The sequence below is a fragment of the Diabrotica undecimpunctata genome, chromosome 1 (assembly GCF_040954645.1).
Source record: "Diabrotica undecimpunctata isolate CICGRU chromosome 1, icDiaUnde3, whole genome shotgun sequence".
Classification (NCBI taxonomy): Eukaryota; Metazoa; Arthropoda; class Insecta; order Coleoptera; family Chrysomelidae; genus Diabrotica; species Diabrotica undecimpunctata.
The window spans coordinates 200,543,473-200,558,159 of record NC_092803.1 but is presented as its reverse complement, the minus strand read 5'-3'; the positions used below and the strand labels follow the sequence as shown (position 1 = coordinate 200,558,159).

The window sequence follows — 14,687 nt, the reverse complement described above, 5'->3', positions numbered from 1 at the left end:
AATTTCAGATCCCCGATTGATTATCTTTTATCTGGTAATGATCCACTCCGGTTACATTGCTGTTCTTTGTATAGTTGTCTATAAAACTCTCTATCGTGTTCATAATTTGAACTCTATCCTCAATGATTTGCCCCTGTTCATTTCTTAATTTGTGGACGTTTTTTCTTCCAATGGACATGCTCTGTCTGAGTACATTCAAGCTTTTGTTTTCTTCTATTACTCTAGTTATTTCCATAGTATTGTATCGTCTCAGATGTTTTCTAACTTCCTTTTTAATTTTCTTATTCAAAATTCTTAGTTGCAGTTTTGTGAGACTTTTAAGTATTTACGGTCAATGATAATCCAAAATGGTATTTTTATGAAAGATATAGAAATGAAAATAACATGAGAAAAACAAGCGACAAAAACACTTCATGAAGTGATATAGAAGAACACTGGTCAAAAAAAAAAATAATAAAAAAAAAGAACTTTTAGAGACTAGTGCTGAATATTACCCTGTATGTAGCGGAAGTATAGTCAATGACACCATCAATAGGAAAAAAATACGAGCAGTTGAATTGAACTTTATGAGAAGATGTCTTCAAATCACCAGAATAAGAACTTTGGAATAAGAATTTTGGAAGGGGAAATTTGGAATAGAATGAATTAGAGAATTACAAAAAAGTTGGAAAACAGAGCCCCACAGTGATACGGGCTTGTACAAAGAATGCCAGAGCAGATGTGGCCGAAATGAATATTGGACTGGTAACTGCCGGGAAAAAAAGGAGAGGAAGACCTACTACAAGATGGAAAACGTACAAAGGAAATGGTATGATAGACAGAGACCTCAGAGAAGGTGACTAAGAGACTAGAGTCAGAGAAGGTGACTGAGAGACTAAAGTGCCATGGAGAATGAAAATTTCGAACTCATAATGGAAAATAAGCTAAAAAAAACGAAGAAAACGAATTCTTTTTCTGTACATTTGAGTCTCTCTTTTGAGTCCGTAGTTTGTTCTTCTTGCGTATCAGGCTTGATTTGTTTTTAGTATGCTCTATTTTTGTTATGTGTTGCTTCTTGGCACTCCTTGTCAAACCATTCGTTTTTTTTTTAACTTGAGGTATTTATTTTGTTAGACGGTAAACTTATTTATTTAGTTTTTTTCTTCATTTTTCAGTTTTGCATATCTTGGAGGTCTGTTATTTCTTGTCGCTGGTATTTTTATTGGCCTTCCTTGGTAGGACAATTTATTTCTTCTTTTTCTTTTCCCTCTTCTTCCACTTGACGTCTGCAGCTTTCTTGAATCTTTTCTAGTATTATGTTAAAGTATATCTTTCCTATTTCTTTTACCTGTCTTGGTTTATATTCTGTTATATCCTTCTCGTTGTTCTTTCCCATCTCTCTACCAATTTACGTGGTATATTCGCATCTTAGTTTTTAATAGATTTTTTAATAACTTATTACCTATTATTAACCTTTCAGTTTCTTCTGCTGTCTTCTCTATCCATATATTTCTCCTTCTTTTGTAAATTGCGCCCGCTCTCTTTCTTGATTTGTTCTGTTTCATTTTTGATTTCTGTTTCTAATCTGTTTTGGATTTCATTCACTCGTTTAAGCCTTTCTTTATTCTTTTGCTTTCTAGTTTTCTCCTATTGTTGAAAATACCATCTTTTATTTCTAGTTTTATTCTCTCTTATATTCGTCGTTGAATTTCCTGTTCACAGTTCTCATTGTTATTGTTGGTGCTACCTAAACATATAAAATCGATGACCACTTCGTCTTCAACAATATTCCAAGTTTCCATTCTGTTGTGGTTGGCTTTATATATAATTATTATTTTAAATAATATTTTTAATAAGAGTAACGGATATTTAAGTACATATTACCTTACAATTTTAACGTATCTAATTCGTTTCGTTTATACATTACTATGCTTAAAAATATTCTTGAAATTTTTGTGACATGTTATTATGTTATAATAAAATAATATAAAACTTCTATTTTATTGTGTTATAAACCTTATCGACATTTGTGTACTTACACGATAAAATCTGACAAATGTTCGTCGTCAATACTAACCAGAAAATACACATTTGAATTTTCAGATTGGCAAGTTTACACAAAAATTACATATTTGTAATTTACATATTTAATTTAGATACGCTTGAAACAAAACTATGCAAAATATTTACACTGAAATTCCACATACAAGTACCGAGATCAAAAGTTCTTCAAAAGGTGTACCTTTGAATTTGAAGTCCGACAAATAAAAATATTATACGGAAAGCGATGTAACCTCTTCACAAAATGTGGCAACATGAAGAAATATTTGTTGACGATTTTTCTGGAAGCAAAATCTAAAATCAACAATCACCTTTGTCATAATCTAGACTGTCTTTTTGGCATTAAGTAGTGCGACCTTTGTCGTTCTTAATTTTATCCTTTTCTGTCTTTTCACTCATCTATTAAAGCCTTCTCATCTCCTCCACATGCTGCCACATGCCAGAGTGTTACCAATCTTCTTCTTGCTTTGACTTTTTATTTCGTTTATATTCGTCATCTGTGCTAATTTGTTATCTTTAGCATTTTTGTTATTTTTTTATTATCGTAAAAATTCATTCTTCTGTCGGGCAACAAATGTTCTGTCCATTTAACTTTTTTTTATTTATGAACACAATTATTTTTATCTAAAATAAAGCTTTAAATTAAAAAACCACAACATAACCTGCAATGAACTGTATTTTTTCTTGTGTTCTTTTGGCGTAGTATTTATTTTCCTTTTTCTTGTTCCTCTACTTGTATCACCCACTATATGCTCACCTTTGCTCGTTTTTTATATATATTTGTTAAATTGCCTTAGCAAAAATAACTTATTAAATACCAATAATATCATATACTGTTATTATTGGCACAAAAGCATTGCAAGTCAAACGAACCACATTTTGTCCAAAATAGAGCTATTTGCTTCTCTCTCGCTAATGGACAAAATGCCTTTTATTTGTCTAGGTGATTTTTGAAGAAAAATATATACGTGAACTATTACGCTTAGACTGTCGTTCTTCTTCTTAGGGTGCCAGTCCGTTCCGAATGTTGGCGATCATTCTGGCTATGACTTTGTTAGTTGCTATAGGGAATAGCTATGTTAAGGTCTTTCTATAACATGCTCTGAGGTTAGCAAGCCAGAATATTCTTCTCCTTTGTCCTGGGGCCTTTTTTCCTTTAATTTTACCTTGCAAAATGCATTGGTGTAGCTCATATCTGCCTTGATAGTTCATAGTTCAAAAGCCTAAAGTTTTCATAGAGATTCCGCCTTCAATGTTTACGTACAGAAGCACCGAGTACACATAACATTTAAGGAGCCTTATTTTTGTTTTTAGGGTGAGGTCATGGCTCTTGAACACAGAGGTCATAGTCAAGAATGCACTTTTTGCCTTTCCGATGCGACATTTAATCTCTTGGGTATTGTCCCACGACTCCTTGATTGTAGTTTCAAGTAGTTGTACTGTGAGACACGTTCATTTCTCATTTGGTTCACATACAGATTTGCTATAGTTATGTTTTCCTTGCTGATGATCATTAGCTTGGTTTTGCTAGGGTTTATATCCAGGCCATATGATCTACTTGTTTCCGTTATTTTGTCCATTTGTCCTGAATTTTCTTCAATGGTGGCTTTGGTCCTTTTGATTATGGCAAGATTGCCTTCATCATCTGTTATTTTTCCGCCGTTGCGTTTTCGGAACTTTCTAGGTATTTCCTTCAACTTTTGATGGACATTGAACTTATCATATCGACTCTGATACTCCTCTATTTCTTGACATTGTTCTGTTTTCTGTTTCTCTTTTGCTTCTATTACCTTTCGTCTGACGATGGTATGTTAGAACGTCGTAGAAGTACGTAAATTAATAAAAGGATGTTTTGACTAATCCAACACCACCTCGAAGTCATAATGTAAAAATATGGACAAAATGTGATTTAGAAGTATGCTCTTTGAGTACAAATTCCACTGATATTAATATATTTCTGGTTTTTACATCTTTAACTACGTTACAGTTCATTTCACTATCAGACAGCATACCAACTCCATTCTCTACATATTACAATTTCTACCGTTCACCTAGTTCTTTTGCCCCTTGGCCTTTCCACCTAGTATCTTAAATGCAAAAAAGTTTGCTCTAACCTTCTTTTAAACACATCTACCAAACTCAATACTTTTACCTGTAAGACTTCCAAGATTCCAAGACTATGTACTAATTTTTCTTACCTGTAGTGGTGTTCTCCTTGAAATAGTCCTCATCCAGAAAATCAAACGGAGGCCCAGTTTGCTTCCGGAACATTTTACCTCAGCATCTAATTTCAACATCATATCCTGCACAATTTAGCAAACACAACCAAAGTTCAGTAATACTCCACACTGCTTGTATTTTTCTGGATAAGCCAGGATCACTACTGAAAGAACTACCTATAAGCCTATGTATTGCTGCCACTAAGAGGCACATACTTTGTTCGAGATACTTGTGAAATAATAACTATAATGTATTGTATAAATAAAACGAATTTAAATCTTTAAATATCTTTGTAAATAATATTTATTAATCGTTTTATTGTTTTTATTGTTAAATTTATAATAACCGTTACCAGTTTTTGTGATTACAGGGAAACAATGGAGTCTATGCTAGCGGAGCAGCATTATTTCCGCTCACCTCTTCGTCCCTTTGCAGACATGGACACCCATAACAACAATCTATCCTTAGAAGAAAAAGCTATCCTTGCTGCTCGGTCTCAGCTCTTTCTAAGAGCAGCTGCGGCTGCAGGCCCTTACGGTCCACTGATGGGAGGATTATACTCGGGTGCTGGAGGATCTCAAAGTAATCCTGTACCTCCAGGAATTCTGTGGAACCAGTGGGCTTGCTTGGGCCCTTCACTACTAGCAGCTCAGCATCAGCACCAACTCGCAGTAGCTGCTGCTGGTAGTTCACAGCTGCAGTCTCCGTTGGCAAGACCACTAGCACAACATAGATTCTCCCCTTACACTCCCCCGCAAAGGTCATCTCCCGATACTAGTCTACGGGACGATAGGGACTCTCCCAGTAGCCCGTTATAAAGATATTTGTGATATCAACTTTTTTAAATTATTTATGGTAAATGTACTAGTTATTGGTTGGCAGATGTGATGGACTGTAGTTAAAAAGCAATTTATTTTTGAAGGTAACATGTCTAAATCTTTACCAAGTATTACAAAAGTTCCTAAATTTTCTTTAATTAAGTTTCAGCACTCATAGAAGTTGTGTGATGCTGAGTAAATTAAAATAAACTTTTTTTAAACTTATCAAAAATTATTCTGTGTCCCTACCGATGTACAATATTGTTATAATTATTTCAAAACCAATACATTACGTACTAGATACAATAATAATAAATTTCGTTAACGATATAAAAATTATTGGCAAATAAAAGTGATGAATAATAATGGAACAATTAGTAAAATTTATAAATATTTAAATTTTATTCAGTGAAGTTTTCGGTATAAATATGTTTTATTAATTAGAAATCGATAAAAAGTAATTAAAAGCTTCGGTGCTTAGTGGATTCGCATAGAAAACTGTTTTTTTTTTAATTATGAATGTAGCGATTATAATAAGTTAAATTATACAATTTATCGCAATGACGTTCAACAGCTGCAATTCTGAAACATTAGAGTTTTTTTTAAATTCATTCTCTTTACAGCTCATTGTGAGCCAAAGGCTTGTTTGGAATATTGTTTTATTTGCCTCAGATTTTGACAAAACATCCTTTACCGTCGATAAATATTATGTAATGCTCTATATTTCCAAGTATCTATGTTACAATATTCCTTTTATCATATCTTTTCTCCAATTTTGTGTTCTCATGATATTTATGTCCTTTACGGCAATATCCCCCCAGCGTGTTTTTTACAAATAGAACCCTATTCTAACATTTGTTTGACTGTTTTTCGTCATAAGTTGTTGTCAGCACATAACCTGCTTACCTTAGCTTCTGAGGTTTTATCTTTTTTTATTTCTTTTGTAATAAAACTTACTACAGAGTCTGTGTCATCTGCAAACGTTAAAATCAATCATGTTTCCTAGTTTGACAACACTTTCAGGTTTATGTAAGTTTTTTCTCATAAGCATATCTAACACTACATTGAAGAATATTTGGAAAATGTTTTCGAGATATATTTTCCTTGTCTGGTCATTAAATTCTCTATATATGTTTCGGTTAAACTAATAATCTTACTTGGTACCTCTATATTTTCCATGGTCATCCACATTCTATCATTTAAAATACTATTATATGTTTGTTGTAAATCTATAAACAACTGGTCTTTACCTTTTTTGAATTCCTAACTCTTTTCCAACAATGATTTGATAGTAAAATTCTCATATACTTTAAAATTCCTTGAGTCCTCTATTGTTCAACCTGATCATGTATGAAATAATAAAAAAGTAAGAACTAAAAAGGGAAAGAAACTCAACTTAAAATAATATGCTATGCAGATGATGCCATACTACTCTCTCAAAGTGAAGATGTTAAAATTTAACATGTTAATTTCCCCAAAAAAGACAAAATGCATGGTTACAACAGCAAATTTACTAAGATGTAAATTGGAGTTGGAACGTCAGATAATAGAACAAGGAGTTTAAATATCTAGGCATCACATTATCTAGCTACGGAAAGCTCGAAACAGAAGTAGAAGATCAAGTGAATAGAGCAAACAGAGCCACAGGTTGCCTGAATGGAACAATATGGAGTAATAAAAATATCGGACATTAAATGAAAGGCAGAATTTGCAAGACAAGTCATAAGACCTATAATGATATACAGGCAGGAGTTGACCTGACATGGGAGGACAAAAAGAATGTTAAAAACAGAAGAGATGAAAAATCTTAGAAAAATTGATGGTAAGACACTATGGGAGAGAAGTAGAAGTACAGTATAGGGCTTAGATTCAAGATGGAGAACATCAAGGGCTGATTAAGAAATAGAAGAAAAAAATGGAGTATGATCATTCATGAGAAGTATAGATGGCGTGAGATGGTTCCCCAATAAAAATACGATCAGTAGGAAGACCACGAAAACGAATGAATGACAACTTTTTACTGAAGGCACATTGAAAAACTTCTTTTTCTTTGCGTGTCCTCTCGGCGACGAAGGTTGGCAATCATCATGGCTATTTGATCTTAGATGCTGCCTCTCTGAATAGTTAGATTAATGTGCATCCGTACCATTCCAATAAGTTACGCAATTATGACACTCTTCTCCTTCCTACACTTCTCTTGCCCTGGGTTTTCCTTTGTATAATTAATTGAAGTATATTGTATATTTCATTACACATAACATGCCCCAGGTATTGAAACTTTCGTGCTTTCATGGTTTCCAATATTTCTATTCTTTTGTTGACTCTTATCATGACTTCGTTGTTTGTTACATGCTCTGTCCATGACATCTTCAAGATTCTTCTATACACCCACAGTTCAAATGCTTCCAACTTTTTAATTGTCGACGCGTTACGTGTCCATGATTCTATCCCGTAAAGTAGAGTCGAGAAAATATAACACTTTGCCAGCCTAGCTCTCAAGTCTAATTTCAGTTCTCTTGCACAAAGTACCTTTCTCATTTTTTTGAAGTTTGTTCGTGCTTTCTCTATTCGAACTTTGATTTCTTTAGCGTAGTCCTTTGTGTGATTTAAAAACGTATTTAAAAACATTGTAAGTGTTTGAGACATCAGACTTATGGTGCAGTGGTCGGTGCATTTTTTAGCTTATTTTCTTTTTTGGGAGACAAATAAATGTTGAGGTCATTGAAAAACTTAAAAAGTCATATCCTCTTCTTCTTCTAATGGCGCTATAACGCATTGTGACTCTTGGCCTGCTTATCAATGTTCTTCCATTCTGCCCTGTCGAATACTTTCCTTCGCCACTGCCCGATGTTCATGGTTTTAAGATCACTCTCTACGTCGTCTATCTATCTTTTACGGGGCCTTCCTCTTGTTCTGTTTCCTGGGGGCTTCCATCTCTGGACTACTTTTACAGCTCGATTATCTGGCATTCTTTCTAGGTGACCAAGCCAGTTTAGTCTTTGTGACTTTACAAATCTGACAATATGTGCGCTCTGCATTAGTTCATCCAGCTCGTGGTTCATTTTAATTCTCCACGAACCATCGGTGCATTGGGTTGGTCCAAATATCTTCCTTAGTATTTTGCGCTCAAATATTCATGTTGATTTCATCAGTGGTTGAGAAGGTCCACGTTTCACATCCATATGTGACCACTGGTCTAATTACTGTTTTGTAGATTCTCAGCTTAGACTCACGATTCAGTAACTTACTTTTCATTAAGTCTTTGGATGCATAAAAGCACTTATTACCGCTAAGAATCCGTGCTTGTATTTGTTGACTGATGTTGTTGTTGTCATTTATTATTGAGTACATACAAGTCATATATACGTAAAAATAAAAAAAAAGAAAGAAAAATACATCTTCTAAATTATCTTTAGCCAAAGTATACCACTGTAATTCTTGAATCCAAGTTTTATGAATGGGAATAATTATACCTTAGTTCCATTCCTCAGGCAGAATTACTGATTTCTGTATCTTTTCCATCAAAGATTTTTTAATCCCATGCAACACCTCCGTTACCATAAGAGTAAATAATATTCTCTTTAGTTGCCCAAAATCTCTGTTATCTTGTTAATCTTTTCTCATCATTACTACATCATTACTCTGCCTTTGATCTTAGTATATTGAACTAGTTAGTATTCCGTTTTATACAATGTTTTTTTTCTATTTTAATGTTTTTCTAACACTTTTTTAGTTGTGGGACAATTTCTGTCCGGTATTTCTGTTCGTAGGTTTTTCCCTTGTCCTGTATTCTATCTTTATTGTTTACAAAAATTATGAAATAGACAGGAATAACACCAGCTTTCAGTACTTAGGCCACTATATTAAAGACAACAAGAGCCAAAAAAAGCACTTACACAGTGGTGTATTCAATATAGAATGGTAGAATCTTAAAAAATATATAGCAGAACATAAAAGAGCTTTCAATAATAGAAAAGCAGATTGAAGTAAAATATTTTCGATGAAGAAATAAAACTGGAAAATACGGTAATTAAGAATTTAATTTTTGTACTATTTTAAAGTCTAAATCATGGTTTAAAAACCATGAGATACTTTTAAAAATTCTCCAAAATATTATTATATTGCTAAAAAATATATAACATATATCGTTAGCGACATTTATGTTTATTTTTGTATAAAAAAAACTTGTTATGTTTTACATCTTTGTTTTCAAATGTAATTGTTAAATTTTAATTCGTTTTTTGGATCAAAAAAATCTTTATTAATTATTTATTACCAATAAATTGATTTTAAAAAAATCAATGAAAAAATATAACCTCAATACACAAATCACAAATAGTGTTTCCAGGTGTCCTTGACCATATTACACATATTTTATCGCTCAAACAAAGCTATCTGGTAAATCAGCTGATATTATCCGAAAATCCTTGTAATAAAGGTAAGTTGTTATAAAAAAATTGTTAAATAAAATTCGATAAATAGATTAGGTTCCGGAGTCAACTAGTTTGACCCCGGATCCTTTTACAATCATGGTAATATATAAACAAATTACAGCAAAATAAGAAAATTTTTGCACACCAAACAACTTCTCGAGGCACCTCAAAGCACTTCAAAGGTTTCTTTTTTCCTATATTTTTCTATCATTATCATCATCATCATCATCATCATCATCATCATCATCATCATCATCTTGATGTTACTTATTGTGACTCCTTGCCACATTTATTATTGTCTTCTACTTTTGTCCATCCTATATCGGTTTATCTCTATATTCCGCTGTATCACCTCTACTTTCTCCAGATCCTGACTACATCCATTTTTTTTAGCCTTAATCATCTCTTTTTTTCATAATTTTTCTTCCAGCGTCCTCTCTGTTCGTGTTATAAATTGCAAAGTTTTCATATGGCGTGTTAGACAGGTTGATAAAATAATTTTTTCTTTGTGTTTTCATCCTTCTTTCAATACAGTTTTCTCCTGTTTCTGTAATAATTCTTTTTATGGAGTTAGATAATATTCTAACTTTGTTAGATACCAGTTTAACAAAATAATAGCATATGTACAGCGCAGGTGGATATTCGTCTTAAATGATAGGAAGGTCAAGTGAAGAAACCAAACAAAAGCGGCTTGCCCCAAGGGAGTATACTTGCACCAATAATGTTCAATATTTTTTCTACCAAGCTGACTTCAGTAGCAAAACTAATGTCCCAAAATACACTGTTTTTTCTTAGCAAATTTCATATAATAAATAATTATTTATACCTTAACAAAAACCACTCAACTATTTTTCCTTTGCTCGCTTGAGATAATAGTTCTATGTTTTTACAACGAACATATATATGGCACATGATATGCATATTTATCTACACATATTTTTATGCACTTTGAATTTAACTTAAATATTAAAATAACTTTCGTTTAAAATTAATTAAATTGGATAAAATGTGTGATATATAGGGAAATGCTTCACCTGGTAGTTGGAAAAAAAAAATATTTGTATTAAAATATTCTAAACTACGATTTCCTAATTTCCTAAAATATAATTTTTTTTTTATTTCGGCGTTGATATACCTTTCTTTCAGTGGAATATTTTTTAAAAAGTGTACGATTTTTTAATAGTAGATGAGAACAGATTTTTCTTTTGTTGATTACGTCTTCGGTTGATTTTGTTCTGTTGATTTACTGTGTTTTACTTGTTTCTACTATTCTCAGAGAAATTTTAATGTCTTCTTCTTCTTCTTCAAGTGCTCTCCGCTACGGAGTTTGGCAATTATCATTGCTATTCGTATCTTTGAAGCTGTTGCTCTAAATAATTGGTTAGATGTGCACTGGAACCAGTCTCTTAAATTGCGCAGCTAAGATATACGTCGTCTCCCCACGCTTCGTTTGCCCTGAATCTTTCCTTGGATAATTAACTGGAGCAATCGATACTTTTCCCTCTTATCACATGAGCAAGATATTCCAACTTTCTTTTCTTGATGGTGATCAACAGCTCCCGTTCTTTGTTCATTCTTCAAAGAACTACACTATTTGTTATTTTGTCTCTCCAAGGTATTTTCAAAATTCTTTTGTATATCCACATTTCGAAGGCCACTAGTTTATCGGTATTGCTCTTGTTTAAAGTCCAAGTCTCTCCTCCGTACAGCAGTATCGAGAAGATGTAGCATCATCATGGTAATGTTTAACAAATTGCAAAATCTTCATGTAGTGTAATACACTGTGAACCTATAGTATAATCTTAGTATCTGGTTTGGAGGAAAGAAAGAGAAAAACAACGTATTTATTTACTTTAATGCTGAACACACCTTTCGTACACCATTTTTAGGTCTCAATACATTCACGATATCATCAGTATATGATGTGCTCTGATTTTTTTTTATAATATTAAACCGCTTCGTTCCTGTTATGTGTTACTCTCTTCATCCTTAAACTGAACAATATAAAGAAGAGAGACGGTCTTCTTGGCACGCGTTTGTTGTTTCACATCTTTTCTCGTTGGTAATAGCCATCCATTCAGGATTCTGCGTTAGTTCGTCGTTATTTTAAATTTTTTAAAGTTAGTATTGTTTTGAAATCTATTGAGAGTGGACCAATCTGGCTTGTTGTGCCCAGACTATCTTGTCTATGTTATTATATTCAAAAGAAGTGTCATATTTGGCGAAGTTTCTTAGATTTAATCCATTATCGCTACTATCGTTATGTGGACTATGCTTTCGTATTGTGGGGATAAACCCCCCCCCCCCCCCAATTTTTATTCTTACATTCATATTACCTTTATTATTTATGACAATCTCATCTCAGAAAACTAAAATAATAGTAGGCAGCAAAGAACCAATCAGATGTAAAATAGAAATTGATGGCATCCATATTAAATAAGTAATTGAAATGAAATTACTGTCTAGCTATGAAGAGCTGGTCAAAGAAGTGAGAGATCAAGTACAAAAAGCAAATAGACTGGCAGAATGCCTTAATCGCACTGTATGGCGAGACAGACATATTAACACTGAGATGAAGTCAAGAATTTATAAAGCCAGTGTAAAACCAATAATAACATATGCCTCAGAAACAAGACCCTACACAGCCACAACGCAAAGGCTACTGGAAACAGCAGAGATGAGAGTACCGGGAAGAATTGCAAAAATACGCTGAGAGATCGAAAGAAAAGTAAAGACATTAGAAGAAAATGTAAGGTAGAGTATACAGTGTCGTCAAAATAGCAAGAAATCTTCTTCTTTATGTGCTGAGCTCGATTATCGAGCGTTGGCTATCAAATTGGCTATAGTAATTTTGTTGACGGCAGCTCGGAAAAGAGATGCAGAGGATCTGTTAAACCAATCTCTCAGGTTTCTAAGCCATGACGTTCTTCTTCGACCTGGCCCGCTTCTTCCGTCTACCTTGCCTTGTATTATTAAATGGAGTATATTATATCTCTCTGGGTGGCGCAAAACATGGCCAAAATATTCAAGTTTGCGATTTTTAACTGTTTTGACAACTTCCGTAACTTTTCCCATCCGATGCAAACCAACTTCGTTACGCACTCTATCCACCTAACTTATTCGTAGAATTCTCCGATACATCCAGATTTTAAAGGCTTCCAGTTTCTTGAGAAGTGTATCCGTCAAAGTTCAACCTTCGACACCATAGAAAAAAGTAGAGAATATTTTCAGACTTAAAGTAATATTGTTTCCACATAACAGTTTCTTCATCTTAAAGAATGCAGCTCTGGCCTTCTCTATCCGTATTCTAATTTCTTTGCTCATGTCCCAGTTCTCAATTAGATTACAACCAAGGTAAGTGATATTATTAGTACTCTCCAGTGTTCACCATAAGCTGTTACCACTTCCGGTTGTGTTGGCGTTTAACTGATGACCATCACCTTTGTCTTTGCGGTGTTTATCTTAAGGCCATATTCATCACACGTTGTGGTAATCAGCAGGAGTAATATCTCTTAAATAATCTCTAGCAAGAGATAAGTCACCAATTGGCAGAAGAAGTATCGGACGGCCGCGCAAAAGATGGAGTGTCAACCAATAGAGGTATTAATCCGCCAATGAACAAGCAGAATTGCTTATAAAGAGCAAGAAGAAGAAGAAGATACAAAACTGTTATTATAGTACATTCTGTTTTTTGTCTCCTTATGTTCTTATATCACAGTTTTTTTAGTTTTTCCAGTAAATGTCTAAGTTTCTTGTCTCAACGTTAAGCAAACTCAATTAAAGTTTTGTTCTCCACTAAGGTATCCATTAAAAAAAATATTTCACTTGAAAACACATATCGAAACTAAAATTATTGTCATGAGTTGATTTATATTTTATAGAAATTGAAAACTGTAGTTTCCAGTGTTTTATTTACGAGATTAATTTAAGCGTGCTGTAAAACAACCGAAAATAGAAATGAAAAAAGGAAATGTACAATATGTCTATAATTCTGTAAATAAATATAACTATTTATTTTAGATTAATGTAATTCATAAGCTTCATCATGTATTTCATCGTCCCGCACATTAAGCTTGAAAACGATCATTTATTATTTTATCTTGTTTGACGAACTTCCTTCCACAGAAAGGGACTCACAAGAACCGTTGAAAGATATGATGAGGCTGAGCTGGCGAGAGAATATACTTCCTCACCCCGGTGACATTCTTTTTTAAAATTCTCACTACTACTTTGCGTTTTAAAATAAATTTACTAATTGTAGTAGTAATTCATCCTGAAGATCTGCTGTTAATAAAAAAAAAACAAATAAACGGTCATAATAATTATTTTCACCACACACTCTTCTCAATAATTTGCGCAATAAATAGTTCACCTCTTTATTTTTTAGTCTTTGTGTACAAAATTGTAAAACTGTAAACCTATGAACAAGATTAAAGGTAATTTTTAATTAAATGAAAGTTTTTTATTTATAAAATTATCCTGTGTTTATCCTATGACTTTTTGTCGAGCTTTCGATTTTAACGTTGGAGCCATCTTTAGAACATGATCTGGAATCTTATTTTCAGCATTCAAGATGTCAAAAGTACTACTGATAGGATTTTATTCACGCAAGACTTGTATATTGTAAATAAAAACGATACTTAATACGCTTGTTGGCAGTTTTTTACCAGTAGTGCTTATCGCAGAAGAAGATTTGAAGTGATAAACTTAACATCAACTAAAGAGGTGTCACTACGTTAATTTGTCGAGTAATCTAATAATAGCTATTACATTAATGTTTCAAATATATAGTTCATCCCAAACCCTTCTTTCAGTGCGTCATAGTTGATCGAATTCTTCGAATTAACACATTAAGCTAGAAGTGACAGAAAAAAACGTGAGTCTGTGATTATTATACATAGAACTCAGAAAATTATTTATCGTAAAGCTCATTCTACTTACGGATGTATAATTGGTTGGAGTTTAGAATACGCTAAATAAATATCCAATCAATGATGCGCATAAATATAATTTGACGCAGATTGTCTCGATCGTGACAGTACTTTCACAATGTCAACTGATAAAATGATAACTGTCATTCCAGGTTAGTATTATCAGACATTTTACAGTGAAAATTTAATTTTGTATTTATTGTCATAAAAATATTTTAAATATGCCGAGATATATCGAGAAAGAA

The 14,687-nt window shown here is 33.0% G+C and overlaps 1 protein-coding gene across 2 annotated transcripts in view; it reads left to right on the top strand.

Annotated features, from left to right (window-relative positions):
- Positions 1–13,946, top strand: part of LOC140432859 (T-box transcription factor TBX20-like) — a 194,726-nt gene extending 180,780 nt beyond the window's left edge. The window contains exon 6 of one of the 2 annotated variants that reach the window (XM_072521000.1): positions 4,631–13,946. In XM_072521000.1, the coding sequence (XP_072377101.1) occupies positions 4,631–5,078 (448 nt within the window). In that variant the 3' untranslated portion in view covers positions 5,079–13,946. Of the gene's footprint in view, positions 1–4,615 lie in introns of both variants that reach the window. The other variant, XM_072520999.1, reaches the window with a different exon arrangement.
- Positions 13,947–14,687: the final 741 nt, after the last annotated feature.